This window comes from Eretmochelys imbricata, chromosome 11, assembly GCF_965152235.1.
Source record: "Eretmochelys imbricata isolate rEreImb1 chromosome 11, rEreImb1.hap1, whole genome shotgun sequence".
Classification (NCBI taxonomy): Eukaryota; Metazoa; Chordata; order Testudines; family Cheloniidae; genus Eretmochelys; species Eretmochelys imbricata.
Genome location: NC_135582.1, coordinates 62,063,072 through 62,082,361, shown reverse-complemented (window position 1 = coordinate 62,082,361; position 19,290 = coordinate 62,063,072). Strand labels below are relative to the sequence as shown.

The 19,290-nt window shown below is 46.4% G+C and overlaps 1 protein-coding gene across 3 annotated transcripts in view; it reads right to left on the bottom strand.

Moving 5' to 3' along the window:
* Positions 1 to 19,290, bottom strand: part of PARD3B (par-3 family cell polarity regulator beta) — a 615,914-nt gene that overhangs the window by 238,872 nt on the left and 357,752 nt on the right. For all 3 annotated transcript variants that reach the window (XM_077830252.1, XM_077830251.1, XM_077830253.1), the window contains 2 exons: positions 14,139 to 14,244; positions 12,557 to 12,672 (listed from right to left, as the gene is read on the bottom strand). In XM_077830252.1, the coding sequence (XP_077686378.1) occupies positions 12,557 to 12,672; positions 14,139 to 14,244 (222 nt within the window). The remainder of the gene's footprint in view (positions 1 to 12,556; positions 12,673 to 14,138; positions 14,245 to 19,290) is intronic.

Here is a 19,290-nt window from a genome sequence, read left to right as displayed (position 1 = left end):
CGTGCACCGGTGCTGGAAGTTTTTCCCCTAGCAGTACCCGTAGGAGGGAGCGCCCTCCCGCGACCCCTGGAGTGGCGCCTGCCTGGTGCGGTATAAGGGGAGCTTCGCGCTCCCCCCACCCTTGGTTCCTTCTTGCAAGACAACTCTGACAGAGGGGAAGGAGGGCAGGATGTGGAATAGACATGAGCAACAGATCACGAAGAATACCACTTATGGAAAAGGTAACTATCTTATCTTCTTCGAGTAATTGCTCATGCGTATTCCACAATAGGTGATTCCAAGCTATACCTGTTGGAGATGGGTAGGAGTTCACAAGTTCCCAGGACGGAGTACGGCCCTGCCGAACCCGGCATCCCTGGTTTGGGGGATGATCACATAGTGCGAGGTGAACGTGTGAACTGAAGACCATGTGGCGGCCCTACAAATGTCCTGGATGGGGACGTGGGCCACTAAGACAGCCGACAAGGCCTGAGCCCAAGTCGAGTGTGCCCTCACAATGGGCGGTGGGGGGACACTCGCCAGCTCATAACAGGAACTGATGCACGAAGTGATCCAATTGGAAAGTTGCTGAGTGGAAATCGGCTGGCCCCTCACGCACTCAGCCAAGGCGACGAACTGTTGCGAGGACTTTCTGAATGGCTAGGTCCGCTCAAGGTAGAAAGCCAGAGCCCACCTCACATTGAGTGTGCGGAGACGGCGCTCCTCACTGGATGCGTGAGGTTTGGGGCAGAGGACCAGTAGAAAAATGTCCTGACTCATGTGGTAGACATGCAGGGTGTGGGCTGAACTGGACCTTGTCTTTATGAAAGACCGTGTACGGCGGCTCAGAGGTCAGGACCCTGAGCTCTGAGACTCGCCTGGCCGACGCGATTGCAACCAGGAAGGCCACCTTCCACGAGAGGTGAGACCAGAAGTACGTGGCCAGTGGTTCAAATGGGTGCCCCGTGAGATGAGCCAAAACCAGGTTTAGGTCCCACTGCAGGACCAGGGGTCCAGAATACGGAAAAAGACGGTCCAAACCCTTAAGGAACCGGCCAGTCATAGCATGGGAAAATACCATGTGCCCTTGCACCGGCGGATGGAAGGCCAATATGGCTGCCAGGTGCACCTTGACTGACGAGGGCGCCAGGCCCTGGGCCCTCAGGTGGAGAAGGTAACCAAGGATAAGCTGGATCAGGATGGTCACTGGGGAGACACCCTGGTCCACCGCCCACCTAGAAAACTGGGAACACTTCGCCAAATAAGTGGAGTGAGAGGAGGACCGTCTACTTTCGAGGAGGATGTGCTGAACCTGCTCTGAGCACATCCTTTCCTCTCCACCTAACCACTGAGCAGCCATGCCGCGAGGTGAAGAGCCACCAGTCTGGGATGGAGGAGGAGGCGGCCCTGGTCCTGAGAGAGCAGGTCTGGGCAGAGCAGCAATGGCCATGGCGGAGCTACCGCCAGGCCCGTGAGGGACCTGTACCAATGCTGCCTGTTCCACGCCAGAGCAGTCAGGAGGGCCCGGGCCTTGTCTGTCTTTCTCTTCTCCAGGACCCTGCTGATTAGAGGGAACGGGGGAAAAGCATAGAGAAGCTGGCCTGACCAGGACAGGAGAAAGGCATTGGAGATAGCACCCATCCCCAGGCCCCCCTGGAGCAGAACCGGGGACATCACCGGTTCTGCCGAGTCGTGAACAGGTCCACCTGGGGAGTTCCCAACCTTCAGAAGAACCAGTGGGCCACTTCCGGATGGAGGGACCACTCATGTTGCGAGGAAAAGTCCTTGCTCAAGTGATCCACCCTCTCGTTCCGGGCGCCCAGTACGTGGAAGGCCTTCAGGTGGATGTCATGGGCTATACAGAAGTCCACAGCCTGAGGGCTTTGCGGCAGAGGATCGGGCCCCTCCCTGCCTATTGATATAGAACATTGAGGTCGTGTTGTCTGTGAGGACCCTGACCACCTTGCCCTCCAGATGCAAGCGGAAGGCCATACAGGCCAGCCACACTGCTCTGAGCTCCTTGACGTTTATATGGAAGGTCAGGTCTTGAGCCTCCTTGGAGCATGTTGTTTGGGGTGGACCACCATCGTAGGGAGGTGATCACAGAGTCCGGCACGATGAGGACCTTGTCCATCCTGTCCATGGCCTGGGAGAACTTTGAGGCCAACCAGAGCTGGAGGGGCCCTATCTTGAGTCTGGCATAACAGACCATGTACATGCACACCGACATGTGACCCAAGAGTTGTAGGCAAACCCTGGCTGTTGTCACCGGGAACCTTGTGACCGAGTTGATGAGACCTTTTAGGGTCTCGAATCTGTTTGGTGGGAGAGAGGCCCTGGCTGACACTGCGTCCAGGAGCGCCCCGATAAACTCTGCGTTGGACCAGGACTAATGTAGACTTGGCGTTGTTTACCAACAGACCCAAGATGGTGCACCTGGACAGGAGGAGCACCATGTGATCCCTCACCTGCGACCAAAAGGTGCCCTTGACAAGCCAATCGTCCAGATAGGGAAATATCTGGACCCCTTGCCGTCTGAGGTAGGCCGCTACCACTAACATGCATTTTGTAAACACCCTGGGGGCAGTGGACAGACCAAACAGGAGGACCGTGAATTGGTAATGATTCTGTCCCACCACGAAATGGAGGAAGAGCCTGTGCCCCTCAAATATGTGGATGTGGAAGTACGCTTCCTGTAGATCAAGGGCAGCGTACCAGTCCCCAGGATCCAGGGAGATGATGATGGATGCCAGGGAGACCATGAGGAACTTGAGCTTCACCATGTACTGGTTCAGACCTCGGAGTCCAGGATGGGCCTGAGCCCCCCTTTGGCCTTCAGGATAAGGCAATGACTGGAGTAATACCCCTTGCCCATGAACTCCTCGGGCACCGCCGCTATCGCTCCTAGACCTAGGAGCCGCCCCACCTCCTGCTCGAGCAGAACTTCGTGCGAGGGGTCCCCCAAGGGGGGCGGGGGCATGGTTGGGTGAGGAGGAAGTAAACTGGAGGGTGTAACCCTAGGAGATGGTGTTGAGGACCATAGGTCCAAGGTTAGCCGTGACCATTCCGGGAGAAAAGCACACAACCAGTTGGAGAAGGGAAGCTTCATTGGGGGTGGATCCCTGATGAGGACTGGTGGGGTGCCCCCGAGCGTCCTGTCAAAAACGCCTTTTCCCCACCTGCTTGCCCTTGGAGGACCCAGGCTGGGAGGCAGGCCGAGACTGCCTCCAAGCGCGTCTCTTATAGTCCCGCTACTTCTTATGGGCGGCCTCGTACTTCATGAGGGTGGCCTGGGCAGGAGTCTGCTGTGGCTTGAACTTAGGTCTTGCCGGAGCTGGGACATAGAGGCCCAGAGTCTGGAGGGTCATGCGGGAGTCTTTCATGCCATGCAGCCTTGTATCTGTTTCCTCCCCAAACAGAGCTTTCCCGTCAAACGGGAGATCCTGCATGGAAGACTGCGCCTCACTGGACGCCTGTCTCATGGACACTGCGGAGGCCACTGATCATACAGCCATGTCCGCAGCATCCGAGGCTGCCTGCAGGGACGCCCTAGCGGCTGCTGCCCCTTCCTCCACTCGCGCCTTGAACACCTTCCTATCGCGCTCCTGGAGGGAGTCCTCAGACTTGGGCAGGGAGCCCCATAGATTGAATTTGTACCAGCCCAGGAGAGCCTGATGGTTTGCCACTTGTAACTGGAAGCTCAAAGATGAATAAACTTTTCTTCCAAAAGAGTCCAGTCTCCGAGAGTTTTTGTTCTCTGGGGTCAGGGCTGGTTGACCCTGCCGTTTCCTGTGGTTGACCGACTTGACCACCAGGGAGTTGGGCACCGGGTGGGTATACAAGTACTCCTGTCCCTTAGCGGGTACAAAGTACTTGCGTTCCGCCTTTTTAGAGATGGGGGCCAACGAGGCCGGTGTTTGCCACAGGGCATTTGAAATCTTAGCCACCCCTTCATGGAGAGGCAAGGCTACCCTACCATTGGGGACAACACATTAAACAGGGAGTCTGAGGGCTCCTCCATCTCCTCTGCCTGGAGGTGGAGGCTTACTGCCACCCTCTAACAGTTCTTGGTGGGCCCTGAAGTCTTCCTGCAGGACGGAGGGGGGCGGGGCCGCAATTGCCTCCTCCGGGTGGGGTGAAGAGGCCAGTGCGGTGCTCTGGGTGTCGGCCAGCACCAGAGGGTCCACCACCTGGTCGGACTCCGGGCACGATGCCGAGGACGCATGTCCCAGCGCCTCCTTTTTCGGGGGTCTGGAGAGGGAGGCCAACAGTGCCTCCAATGCTCCAGCCACCGCGCAAGCTCCCACTGGGGGCTGCGCCGGAGGCCATGCCCACTGGTACCATTCGGCTGGCCACGACGCTTGGTGCTACTGCACCTGCTGTGGCACCGGCAGGGCTGGCTGTTTGGTTGGCTGGCCTGGCCCACCGAAGGACGGCTACGAATGGAGACCGGGCTGGCATAAGATCTTCTGCTGTCTCTGGACTGGGAGGAGCGGAAGTGCCAGGATCTACGATGGGCACGGGATCGCGATCTCAACGTGGAGGACCGGTACCGGCGGTAACAGCTGCTCCACGAACAGCCTTGACGGGCGGACCCACGACGGCAAAATGCCGGCGATAGATGCCCGGGGCTGCAATGTCATGACTGAGACTTGGAGCAGGGGTCCAAGCGGGAAGTACAGTACCCTCTCCGAGATGAGACAGATGGCGACACCCGTCGCGGTCCCACCAATATTCACTCCTTGAGGATGAGCAGTGCCATGAGTCTCGGCTGGAAGGAACCCAGCCAGCCAGTCTGGTCGGCATTGAGGGTGATCCACCTGGACTCTGTCCTGAGCGATTGCTGGGCGGTGATTGGCGTTGGGAACATTCCCTCGACCGAGACAGGTACCGGGCCAGAGGCAACTGCAGAGATCCCAGTGGTGGCTTGCCCTGGAATGTGGGGCCGACTTCGGCGGTGCTCTGGGCACCTGCATGGACATAATGTCCCAGGCCGACTGGAGGGCTTCAGGTGTAGATGGCATCCGGACATTTGGAGAGGTCTTTCCCAAGGGGCCAGGCTACGCCGCTCAACGTGAGTCGGAGCCTGGGGCCCGGTGGGGATCAAGGACTGCCCAACATGGGCCTAGCCTCTGTCCCAGACTTCCCTCGGTGTTGCTGCGAAGAGGGAGTCTTCCTGGCCCTCTTGGTGTGCCCCATGGAAGGGGAGCGGTGCCGACTGGTCGATGGCACTGGAGGGTCGCCGCATACTGATGCCGCGGTGCCGGGTACTGGTTCGGAGTGGCATGCTGGGGTCGGGGTCAGCACCAGTGCCGACTGCAACAGGATGGCCCGGAGCCTAATGTCCCTTTCTCTTTTGGTCCGAGGCTTAAACGACTTGCAAAGCTTGCACCTTTCGCGGATATGGGTTTCTCCCAAGCAGTGCAAACAGTCTGCGTGCAGGTCACTTCTTGGCACAGAACGCCTACAAGAGCCGCACGACTTAAACCCCGGGGCATGCCCCGGCCCAGGCTCACTGACTAACTAAACTAACTAAAAAGCTAACTGACTACAGGTACTAACGCTGAACGAACGAACAGTTCTGGGGATGAGCTACAGCAAAGCGCAGTTCCGACGCACCTTCACTGGCGGCAAGAAGGAACCGAGGGTGGGGGGGAAGTGCGCAGCTCCCCTTATACCGCGCCAGGCAGGCGCCACTCCAGGGGTCGCAGGGGGCGCTCCCCCTATGGGTACTGCTAGGGGAAACACTTCTGGCACCGGTGCACGTGGCGAGCACGCACACCTATTGTGGAATTCACATGAGCTATCACTCGAAGAACTCTATGAGCATGCCTAATGATGTTATAACAGCTAATTCTTCACCCACATTTAAAAATGGGTGAAAAACCTCTCTGTTTTTCCAGGCCATGCAGCCTAACCAGCTGAGGTCTGTGGGTTGTTGCTTCTTGTAGAAAGGTGTTCTGAGCAGCACCATAGGATACCGGTCATGGGTGTTGCATTGCACATAAAAATGAGATCTTTAAATATCGAGGCTACAGAGTATTTTGCTTGAACTGATATACAACAAAATTACTATACACTAATATCCTTCAATTTCATGTGGCTGCAGGTTAAAGCAAGGAGCACTTTCGTGTTTTGCATACAGTTCCCATGGACGTAGTTTTTACAGTATATTTATGCAAAGCTTAAGTTATTCCTATGTATAACAATTTATGGAAATCAAAGGGGTTTATAAGCAAATAATAAACCACTCCTTTTTCTTTTAAAGCACACTAATTTTCACCCTCCAGGTCAACAACAGCAACAAAAAACTCCATGTTGCCATATATTATTACTTTTGGAAAAAAATACAGTTGAGGGGGGGAAAAGCTAGTGTAAATGGATGTTGTTGAGTTATTATGGTAGTTATCTTCTATACAACTGTGTGGGGAAAATGTGCATGTATAGGAGGTGGTTAAAGGAGAGGGAAAAATCATTCTTTCAATGACTTGCAAAGAAATTATTGATTGCCTCCTCTCCTTTCTCATCTGCCATTATCTTTTGAGATAAGTGTCTGACTTATTTGTGAAGTGGTAGATCCAACACATTTTCATTTCTGCAGTTCCGAATTTGTTGTGCTAGGGTTTATAAAGGTACATAATGCACAGGTCTAAATTTGGCCAGTAATCTAAATCTAATTGTGCAAGCTTCCTGATCGGATTTTGGCTGGCTTTGCAGCGGTGTCTGCAAGCAAGGTGTAAGGAGCCCTCCTCCTCTTTGCACAACAGAGCAAGGGGCATCACTCATACCAAATGTGTGTGTACCTGCAGCACAAGGAGTGGCAGACTCCACAAAGGGGGAAAGGTCACGCTGTTACCCTCCTCCTGTACCAGCTGTTGGACTCAAATCAGAGTGGGGAGGGAAGGAAACATATATCACACCTTTCAAATGGTAGTGCTGCTCTCGTGTGAGGTATTCTGGCTCCTTTACCACAGAATCAGGCAAAATGTCACTAGGATCTGCTGGTGGCTTAGAACCATTCTGCATCCTGCCGCTATAGTGGTGGCAATAAAAGGTTTGAGAGATCCCCTGACTTTTACCCGACAATAATGGAGGCTAGGGCCGTGAGCCAGACACATAGCAGAACAATCTAGAAGTATCCTGACACGTGGATGTTGTGTACCAACACAGAAAAGGTACGCTTTCACTCACCTCCCTGAAAAACAGTGTCAGCTCACTTGTTATGTAGATTTTTCTCAGACTTCCAAGGATGTAAAATTTAGTTAGTATTTCCAACAATAAACACTTCAATCACTGCTAGTGTATTCCAGTGAAAACTAGGTATCCTACAAGTAACTGGGGACTTCTCCAAATATAAAGTCTCCATAGATCCTCATTTTTGAAGTCAAATGCTATACCATATGCACCTCAGTGTCAGACTACATGATTCATCACATGTGCATTACAAAGACTGCATCTACAAAAACAGGTACCAGGGCTCAACCCCCTTAGTTCCTGCTCGTGTGTATAATCAGTGATGGAGACAGAAATTAGGAGACAGCACTACAGTAAAAGATGAGTAGCTACTGGTAAGTAATCTCTAGCTTTACCTTCATATCTGCAGCTCCCTCAACTGTACAGAGTAGATTGAAAATGACAAAGTGATGCTGTATATTAAGTCCCCTATATTATTTGATCACTCCCTCTTATTTCCCGCTATTAAGTGTCAGTCACTAAAGGTATTAGTAATGATTTAACTTAATTTGTATAGCCACAATTGGAAAACAGACTGGTCTTCCACAAAGATTTTCAGACCTACAAAAAGAAAGTAGAAGTGAAGGGAAAATAACAATAATTTTACACATGATTCTTCTTGGAAAAGTGAGTATATAACAGCAGCATATTCTTACTCAACAGAATTGCTCCTGGTGTATGTATCGGTTCATTTTAGAGACAAAAAGGTTTTTACTATTTCATAAACTTGTTAGCTCCACAGTGCAAACCAGATAAGAGGTAGTGAGCTAGGCTCTGCTCTTTCATGTGTCACCAATAGAACTGTTTACTAATTTCCGATTACAGGTCTAATCAGTGACACCTGGGCAACCACAGTGAAGACTGTGTAGCTGTAACGGGCGAGTGAACAAACAACAAAAAACAGCTGACGTAGACTATTGTTGATATCTGGAAGATGTCTCCCTTGTGCAACTGAGATGCAGGTTTCTACATATAGCCTATCTTCCAGAGATACTTCTGTGTATGCAATAAAAGCTAACGGTGGGTACACAACATACTTTAATACAATGACTGCACAGAAATCCAAACTATTATTACTGATTTTCACATTTTAGTAAGTGTATGTAACTTTCTGTGGATGACTAATGTCAGTGTCCCAGTTTCTTTGGTATTTCAATTAAGCAGTATCTGGCTTTTGCTGTAAGTAAACTGCACAAAGAGAGCACTGGTACATAACAAGGATAAGATAAAGCATCATTTAAAAGCATATTCTAGTAAACTTTTGAAAGCATCAGAACATTTGCATCTAAGATGTCCAGCCTTGATGACTAGCGAGGTGTAAACTCTCAAAGGGAGACAGAGAAATAAACTTAATGATATTCCACAAGCAAGCATTTGACCTAACTTCTGCAGCTAAACAGCAATGATGTGTAGAACTGCACAAAACTCCCAGTAGCTGTGCTATCGTAACATTGGCAAAATGAGTCTTGAGAGCTTTTGTTGCTGTAACATGAGTCTCTTCACAGGAGGTGTCAGTTTACACAGCCTTAGGACAGAAACAGATTTCACTTTGGACTATGCCCCATATCCAAGAGAGAGAGTGTGATTTACCAAGGTCTGATTTTCTTGGGACATAAAAACTGAGTACCCACTTCAACTCCAACTTGTGTAAAAGGCCGCCCTGGGAGGGTCATGATTTAATAAATGGTAAGACTCCTCTTCTATCATGGTGACAAACCTGAGGGTCTGTCCTACTAGACTGATGGAGCATATCGTATTCCAGTTGGCTTTGAAGAATGCTATTTTGCCGACAGACCACACTAGCCACTACTAAAATTTTATAATAACCATATGTCCTTGACTTTTGATATTGTGGATCCTAAATGACCATTTGTTGGATCCGTAGCCATAGGCCACTATGATTTATTAATGATCTGCAACAAATGAAATGAGTGAGAAGATGGCTAGAATACCAATGGTGGAAATCCCATGATGAGCCTGACTGATAGTGACAAAGCATTTTTGAAGTCTTTGTCACTGCTGTACAGGAGGCAAAGAAGATTGTCTTTGTCTCTACCCCCATAGCGTCTGCAGACTCTCAGATAACACATCTTTTTGAGTGATGATTAGCCTGCACAATATTCACTATCAGAGCTGAATATTTTTCACTGAAAAATTTTCATTATACTTTGCAAACAAAATTAGTCAGATCACAACTGAGCTGCCTGCCTCTATGGAGATGAGGCAGGTTTTTTTGAGATTACAAATAGTGTTTCCCCTGCAGTTTCAGTCAGGGTTGCTCACCTTGATTCTGGGAGGTGCTCCAGATTACAACCTGTAATTTGGACCCTCACCCATCTTGGTGGCAAAGGAAGGCAAGTAGGGAAGTACTGGGCTCAGTACTGGCTAAGATTGTTCCCTATGGGATGAGGAAACATGGAAGAGGCAGTAGGGTGTGACTTATTTTTAACGTAGTTCTTGTAAGACAGGGAATTCAGAAAACTAATTATTGACAGGGACAGTCTTGACAGCTATTCATCTGGATCTAATCTCCCTTTTTGGTGGGAAACTATGATCCTTTTTCAATCAGGTTTCCTTGACTTCAAGTCACACAAGTTTCAGGCCTGGGTACAAGACTGAACATGGCCTGGCTGATGATCTGCTAACAATGGATAAAGATGAAGTATTCATGACAATTCTTCTGTTTGTCAGCAGTTTTTGATACCTCTGATCATCAGATATGGGCTCATCTGTGGTCCCCAACAGGACAAGCAGAACTGTTATTGTCTTTGTGAGATATCCCAATGGATAGTTTTGGACAACTGGTCTTGTGCTCTAAGGCAGGAGTGGACAAACTTTTTGGCCCGAGGGCCACATCTACATATGGAAATTGTATGGCGGGCCATGAATGCTCACAAAATTGGGGGTTGGGGTGTGTGAGGGGGTGAGGGCTTCGGCTGGGGGTGCAGGTTCTGGGGTGGGGCTGGGGATGAGAGGTTGGGGGTGCAGGAGGGTGCTCCAGGGGGATCAGGGCTGGGTTGGGGGACAGGAGGCACAGGGTTGGGGCACAGGAGGGGGTCAGGGGTGCAGGCTCCAGGCAGCGTTTACCTCAAGCAGCTCCCAGAAGCAGCAACAAGTTCCCCCCTCTGGCTCCTATGCGGAGGCTCAGACAGGCAGCTCTGCATGCTGCCCCGTCCACAGGCGCTGCCCCTGCAGCTCCCATTGGCCGCAGTTGCCAGCCAATGGGAGCTGCAGAAGCAGTGTGTGGAGCCCCCTGGCTGCCCCTACGCGTAGGAGCCAGAAGAGGGACATGCTGCTGCTTTTGCGAGCCACGCAGAGCCCCGGCATGCACGGAGCGGGGCAAGCCCCCAACCCTGCTCCCTAGCTGGAGCTTGAGGGCCGGATTAAAGCATCTGAAGGGCCAGATGCAGCCCCAGACCGTAGTTTGCCCATCCCTGCTCTAAGGGCTCTGTCATGCAGGATACCTCAGAAATATATTTTGTCACCCTCCCCATCAACACGTATGCAAGTTAGTTGAGAGGGACAGTGAAGGGACATGGGCAGTGGTGTGTCTGAACGATGGCAACATCCAACTCACTGTTCTCCATGCTTGACCTGGCTTGTGCAATGAAGCAAATAACCCAGTCTCTTCAGATATACAATGTTGGTGGGAAGGGAGAAGCAACTAGAAGAAGTGTTGAGGATAGTATTGGGACCCCGGATTTTGGGAGTGTGTCAGACAAGTTCACAGTTTGGGGTTGCTCCTGGATGCCAGATGGCAGGCAGGATGTGCCCAACATAGTTATGTCCTCTGTGCTGGGTGATCTTTCTGATGCAGACCTTGCTGCAGTTGTGTGCGCCTTTGTCATCTTGAGATTAGGCTATTGTAACGTATTGTACATTTGGCTACACCTAGTGACTTTTCAAACTGTTTCACCAGTGCTCCATGTTCTGTACTGCTTGTATATGGAATTTAAATGTTGACAGTGAAAGCCTTAAATAGTTTTGGACCTTGCAACTTAAGAGACTGGTTATCTCTACCATGTGATACTGCAGCAATTATATCCGTGTAGGGACTCAAATTGGAGTCCCCTGGTTTAAAAGGGAAAAAGCTGCATACAAGGCATGTTTGTAAAGGTTCCTCACAGACTTCAGTATGTCTAATCTTACTCCACAGTTCTATAGGGGATGCCACCTTTCTAAATGCTGGTAACCAGACCCCCGAGGCTCTGCCCTGTGCCCCACCTCTTCCCCCAAAGGCCCCACCCCCGCTCTACTTCTTCCCCTCAGGGCCCCCCCTCTCCAAGGCTCTGCCCCCTTTGCTCACTTCCTGCCACTATGAAAATGCACATATTTTCTGGATAAAAAAAATCAGAACACAAAATACTAAGACAAATCTGCACTGTTAGAAGGAAATACAGTGCGACCACCATTTAAGAAGTTTTAATATGTTGGGTGTGCGTTTCTGTGTGTGTATAAATAAACCATTCATGATATATTTAAGGCCCTCATCCAGAAGAGCACCTAAGCACGTGCTTAGCGCCACACCAGTGGAACTACTCAAAGTTATTGGATCAGGACCTAAATATGAAATACCCAGAAAAAGAGTGAGGGGTGCCACACTGAAGAAATATAAAAGGTTTTACTTGGCTCCTGATTCTTTGAGTTTTAAAAGGCTTGGAGACTTTTCTTCTTGCTACTGCTAAAATACAACTCAGTTTTCCCCATAGAAAAGTATTTGAGTAAAAACAAACAAACAAAAAAACAACAAAACCCCTTGCACAAATGGTTTGCTAATATTGTGAAAACAATTTTCTCTCAGTTTCAACCACATTGCAAAGTTTTCTGCACAGCTCTGATGGGTAGTGGACCATAACCTTACTCCTTTTCAAGTATCTCTGAAAACCTACTGTGATGTTTTGATTGTTCAACTTTGTTATTGTCAATGATCTTGTCGTAAGAAAGTCAACTGTTGTCTAATGCAGTTTTGCAATCTTCTAAATTCTATCAGAAAATAATATGTTTGTTGTTTTGCTATAGACTTAGACATGCATGCATTTTTTAAAGACATAACTCTGGCAATTCTTCTAACTTATTTTCACAAAAGCTCTCTTTTCTTCAGCTGAGATTTCAAGACAATGCAGGACCACAAAATGCTATTTTGGGAGAAAATATCCTTAATTCAACTTCAGTAAAAATGGTAATTGTGATTAGATGTGATAGGAGTCCCTACCACAGTAGCTCTGCTGAAGAATATGCTCGCTGATGTATTTGTTTAAATAACAAAAGCAGAAAATAAGGAGATACTGCAGATGTGCTATGGCTAAAACGATGACCTGATGACCCCTTCCCCCCTCCATCTTACCAAGATCCATGCTTTTGGAGGCTTTCAGATTAATTGATTCAGGCTGCTTGGCTGGTGTCAAAGATCTGAAGTTGATGTTCTGATCTGTTAAATATGCTGCTGAATCCACTACAGAGCTATGGAAAAAGCCATGCAAAACATTTAGGCACTAATGCAAAACCAAGTGAAGTAATTAAAACTTTCACAATATAAATGTATTTTCCCCTCCAGTTGTTTGCAATCATGCATCTAAAATCAATCTCTGATTGTCACGTTTCTTTTGTGAGATTTCGCACCTCTACTCACATGTATTTAATTATATATATTTAAATACAGATTCTTTGTGAAGATAACTGCTGTTTTTACACGCTTAATATTTAAATATGATTTTATTTAACAGAACAGAAGGGGAAATATCCAGTGCCAACAGTCTTGTTTTCTCTTCTGCTGAGCTCTATTTAACTACCTCCTGTCTGAATTGTTTACCAAATAGGTTGCACAAAATGCAGCCCCTGCACCTGGTTCACTCTCCCTGACATGTCAACAATCTATGTGAATGATGGCACCACTACCCATCACCGTTTCACAGAAGCTCCCCATAAATAAACCTGCATGGAGGAGCAAAGTTCTGTTTCACAAAGGACTGAGATTTGAAATTTGGTTCAGTTTAGAATTGGAATGAAACCTGAAAATTTCAAAATTCTCTATGAAGGGAAAATCTCTCTCCCCATGCCCCCCACCCGCAAAGTAATTTTGGCTCAATGAAAACTTTTCGTTTTCATTTTGGTTTTTGATTTTATATTAAAACATATCATTCAAAATTTAAGATTATTTTAAACAAAAGTCATTTCAAAATGAAAGACTGGAAAATTTCATTCAAAAAGTGTTAAAAAAGGATGTTTCAAGAATTTGATTTCCCCCCCGGCCCATTTTTTCCCCAAAGGGAATTTCAGCAAGACAGACACAGTTTTGCAAAGCATTTCAATTCAGTTACAACTGCATTTTCTGACAGAAAATGGTTCCAAGTTTTTCTGACCAGCTCTACTCATAGCCTCAATCATTATGTCAGATAAGCATATCTCAAATATTTAAAAAGAGAATGGCAAACCGCGGCCACTGGGAGCTGCGGGCAGCCATGCCTGTGGACAGTCACTGTAAAGAAACGGTCTCACGGCCTGCCAGCATATTACCCTGACGGTCCAAGTGCGGCCCGCAGGATGTCTACCACTGGTTTAAGGTTATAGAAAAAATTGTATGATATACCATTTTCTTAGAAAACTAGTACATGATTATGAAAATAATTTATTTTTTAAAAATCTGTGTACCAATGAGGACAGTTCACATATCACCAGTGACAAATGTGCCATCATTTGAAAACTACTGAAATAGACAAGATATTAAATTGCAAAAATAACCAACCATGATTTATATTGCAGAAATGTCAACTTGACCATAGCTATTGTGGTGCAGATTCCACTTCTATTTACATACACAACAACAGTGCTTTTAATCAATGAGAAAATAACATCACAATGATCAGTGAGAACTGAGCCATTCTAGCCATAAATAACAAAAATAACTGCAATAAAAAGTACATCCGAACCTATGATTATAATCTTCAGAAAGCAGCTCCTCACTGGGGTGTGGGGGCAGAGGAGGTGGAACTTCAGTCTCAGCATGACCACGATCAGACATAGTCAGCTCTGAACCTAAAAAGGGTTAAACAAAAGTAGTAGCAGCGATTACATGACACCAGTTCACTGATCCATACCTGGACAGGGAGGCCTGACGTGATCCACAAATTATACAAATACCTAAACTAAACAAGAATTAAAATCATAACAAGCAGAAAGTACATGCCTTGGGAATTCCAAAAGAGTTGATTTGCTGTTTTAAAGATGCATAATTAGTGAAACTCTGCTGATAGTGAAGTGCAGTGCAAGTCCTGAATGCATTTGAATGGATATTGACTTCCCTCATATAGTTTTAACGTAACTAATAGTAAGTTCAACTGGTTTAATTTTTTTGGTTTGCAACATTTATTACCTCCCAGATAGGGAGTAAGGCACCTTAACCTGCAGACATCGCCTCCTTTCCCATTCTTAATAGGAGAAAAGAAAAGTTGCTGCTGTCCCATGACAGGAGGGCTAACCAAGAAGCCCTGGATCACAGTCTAAATTCCTCCTATCATGCCATTCAAGGCAATCAATTTACACCAGGATGAGTTTGGCCCCGAAACATGTGTCAAAGTAGTCATCATGCTTGAATGAACCATTATTACAACAAATACATATTTAATAGAATTGTTGTGGATGTTAGAGTACATGATAATTGAGGCTGAGTCAATGTCTCCTTCATTTAGGAAGAAGTACTGCACAGTATACTCAACAGCAGCAAAGAGTGGAAGCCAGAGTGGTACCTTCAGAGTCTAAGGTCAAATCGCGGTTTTTCTTCTCCCCTTTCTACTCTTCAGTGGGACATCACCTCTCTCAAACATACTGCCTTCTCCCAGTTGCCAGCAACTTCATTTCATTGTGTCAATGGAAATGGTACACCTCCACTTCACCCCTGCCATCTCAACATTCACACTTTCACAATTACTCACAAGTTTTGTTCTGGTTCTTTTCCTCTTTTCTATCACCACTTCCTCTCCATCTCACACACTCTTTGCTACTAACAAATATCCTCTTCTCATCTTCACCTCAGTGTCTTTATCTCTTCCTTCCATTCTTCACACTCTTCCTCCTATACGTTCTCCCTCACTCATCAAGCTCTAACCCTGCCAGCCAAAAACTCTCTCCATCTAAGTCCCCATCTTCTCTCCTTCTATTTCCTTCTAGTCTCCCCTCCATGTTTCATGCTTGCCGAGATCTGTGACTATCCCCCAGGCCCTTGCACCTCCTCACACACACTGAAACCTAGCTTTCTCCTTGCAGCTCACCATGTATTGCTGCATCTCCTCCTATTGTAGCCCCGATCTCATGACTGCAGTATGCTCCAACCTTTCACCCTCCACCTCTCAATTCCATCCCTTCAACTTTCTACCCCTTTGCCTCTTCTGAGGTCCTTTTCATCTCCCGCAGAGAGGCTCACTTTCTTCATCTGATATCAGCCTCCAACTACTCTCAGCTCTTCACTCTATATTCATACCATGTTTCTTCAGTTTCTACACTGCCAGCACCTCTAATTCTACTGTTTCTGGATTATCTCATTAACTTCCTCATTCTTTCCAAGCTTCAATTTGACCCAATATGACAGAGGAGGAAGATGCTCATACTATTTTATTAATACTGCATGTATATCTATGTGTTTGATTGTTATTGTGTTTTTTGCTATGTGGGTTAATTTGCATCTAGATAGAAAAGTGGGCAAACTTCTGATAATGACCTGTTTACTGATAATTATAGGACAACGAATTGCTTGGAAGTCTATCCCTGACCCACCCAAGTGCGCTGCATAAACTAGTTTGACCAGCTTCAAGAGATACAGGCAGCACAGACAAGGGGACTGATAAAATGTCTGCTCCTGAAGATGGAGGGAGAGACACAGGGATTGCTGGGGTGCTGACCAATTCTGCCCTTCTTCCCTGAGCTCCCCGAGGCTGGGGTCTTTGGCATAAGCCAGGCCTGTCTAGCTTTCAGGTTAGACAGATCAGATACATGTGCAGACTGTTTGCTGTGTTACAACCTCTCTGCTCTTTGTTCCTTGAGATTAAACAATACTTTGTTTGGAAAGGCTGTTCTATGCCAATTCACACACCAGTCACCTACCAAAGGCAAATCTTGCAGGTAGCCAAATTCAGTTCGATCTGTTGAGTAATCATGGTTGGTATACATGGTGCTACACCCTGGGGACCTGGTCTAAGAGTGGGATAATTCAGAGGGTTCTAACACAAAATAGTTGAAGGCAAGAGGACGGTCACCTGAAGGGGTGCACTCAGAGATTTGAGAGGGCTGAAAGGTGCAGCTTGTCCTGAACCATGAAACCCAACTCATAACTTCAGTCACCATCCTAACTTGTCAAAAAAACACTGTTCTTCCCTCTCTCCTAAAGTCCCTGTCTACGACCATGAAGATGGACAAGCTCCTCTTCACCATCATTTCTTCCTTGTGCTCTGTACTTTCCTATCACTTACTCCCTTTGTGATCACCAGTCTATGAACATCTCTGACTTTTCTTTCTCCTGGCCTTCACCTTTTCTCCTTGTCATCACTAACTGCCATCAGCATCATGATTGCCACTTTCAACTCTGTCCCTCCCCCCGTAATTCCTCATTCCCTCTCACGCCATTCTGAATGCTCCCGTAAACCCCATCCGTGACCTTCCTATTCTGTGCTCCCTCCATTCCGGTCTCACATGACTGAGCATCTCTGGAGAAAAACTAGTGACTATACTGACTTCTTCTACTGCATGTTCTCACTCCCTCATCCTTCCAACCTGTCCTTTTTCCTTCCTAGCTAATCCACAACTTTGGTTCCCTCCCTAAAGGCCCTGATCCTGTGAGTTACCAAGTGCATTTTGCAATATAGTGAGTGCCCTTCAATTCCCACTGACTTTACTCCACTGAAATTCAATGGGAATGGTGCGTACTCAGTACATCTAAGGGTTGGTGTGGCTGATGCTGAGCTGCCATGTAATAATCTATTAATACTGATATAATATTCATAAAATTGATACATTTGAACTGGTCAATGAGGTGAAGTTACAGTATATTGGGCTATTAGACTTTCCTGAATTAATGTATTCATCTATAGTCATTTTCTATATCAATTAATCTTTTCATGAGCACATGCTACACTTCTAAATGTAGATACTTGTACATCCATGGAGATTCAGCATGCCACGCTATTGTAGAGTAGATACTTTATCTTTACAATATTTCTTAACCAGAGAGATGACAGCAATTCCCTTACAGCCCTGATCATTTTTTGGATGTAAAAGAGCTTCTGATGAGGCAGATTCCAGTAATCTTTCAGCACCAGAAATGTGAAGTTGCTGGCACTGAAGTATTGCTTCTTGAAGAGGTTGTTCTAAAACTGCTATTTCTGCACAACAGCTTGGCAAGAAAAAAAAGCAGGAACCTGTGGGTGGCAAGCATTATTCATGCAAAAAATAGACTGAACATTGGCATTTCAATATTGGCTTAAAAACCCTCCTTTATTGAAATATCCACAGGCAAGACAAAATGTAATGTTTTGGCTATAACAGCTTTTCCCCAGACATTACATTTGGTCTTGCTCATGTATAATAAAAAAGATCCTTTTTAAAAAAATATAGTATTAATAAGCCAATTATTTTTTTCAATCTATTTTTGTTGGGCTTCTAGAACAGTCTTATGTGTAGAGCAGTGACTAGCCTTAGGACTAACTTATTGGAAAACACTAACTGAGAGTATGACATTTTATTAAACATAATTCAACTTCTGCCACTAATTTTTTGCATTGGGCACAGTATTGTACTGACATCTCTGCTGTCTTTTATTACTGTTTACATTATGGTAGCACCCAAAGCTTCAGATCAGGACTGGAATCCCAATGGGCAAGACACCATGAAAACATATATCAAGAGACAATCCCTGTATCTGATATAAGACTGTAATCCTGCAACTTGTTCATTGTGGGAAGACACATAAGCACTTTTGGGTTCACTGGGGCCCTGTGCGGGTGCATGGTTTCACGTGTGCAGATACCATTGTAGGATCGGAGTCTATTATAAAAGAAAATGCAAAAAGTGTAACAAATGATATGGGGGTGGGGGTGGAGAAAAGGGTAACGCTGATAGGAATGTGGGTTAAAATAGGTTAAATGTTCAGAACTAAACAAATATTTTTACAGCAAAATACATGCTACATGTATGTGCACTGTATTATTTTAGGGACATATTCTTTGCTCACATGTACCTGAACGATTTCAGCTTTGCTATACAGAGCCCTCTACTAGGTCTTTTGCTGGGCAAATACATGTCCCATTCTTCCGCCTGCCCCACACAGCTGGCATTCTATTTGATTTCACTAAATAAGTCTTTTTTTAAACATAAGTCACAATACAAAGATACTTCACTTAGTTTCTCAGTAAAATTTAAAAATGTTTTTCCTTAGCCCTTTGACTGACACCACCCATATCTCCCCAGGCCTTGGTTTTTGTCTCTCTCTTTTTTCCCTCATAAAGGGGTCTCTCTCTCTCTCTCTGCCCTACATCTGTGGTGTCTTCTCAACATCTAACATCCATTCACCCCTCACACTGTGGTGGGTTGTCTCCTTCCTTTTGCCCCTCAAAAATGTAAAACAAAGAACGAGCAAAACAAAAAGACATACACTAGCAGCCTCTGCTGCTAGGATCCCTCAGAAAGTATAGCTCTTCCAAACAGGCCTTATTCTGATTCTTATCTAAGTACTTTAAAAAGTGCCTGATTAGGAACATGAGCAGTCCCACTGAATGGGTGACAACACTTAATGAGACTTCTCAAATGCTTAAAATTAGGCATGTGCTTAAATACCTGGTGGAATCAGGGCCATACATAGCAGCCAGTGGGATTTTTCTGCTGGTAAGGGGAGGAGGTAGGAAGATAAAGTGTCAGTGTTAAAGCTGGGTGTTTAGTCAGCTATTTACAGACTAAGAATATTATAGTTACTAAAAAAGTTTCAAAGTCTGGAATGGGGAATGTAAATATGATGTCCTAATTCTATTTACACTAAGGGTCTGTTTCTAACCTTAAAACATTTTAAGTCTCAGTAAACTAAAACAGCAAATCTTACGA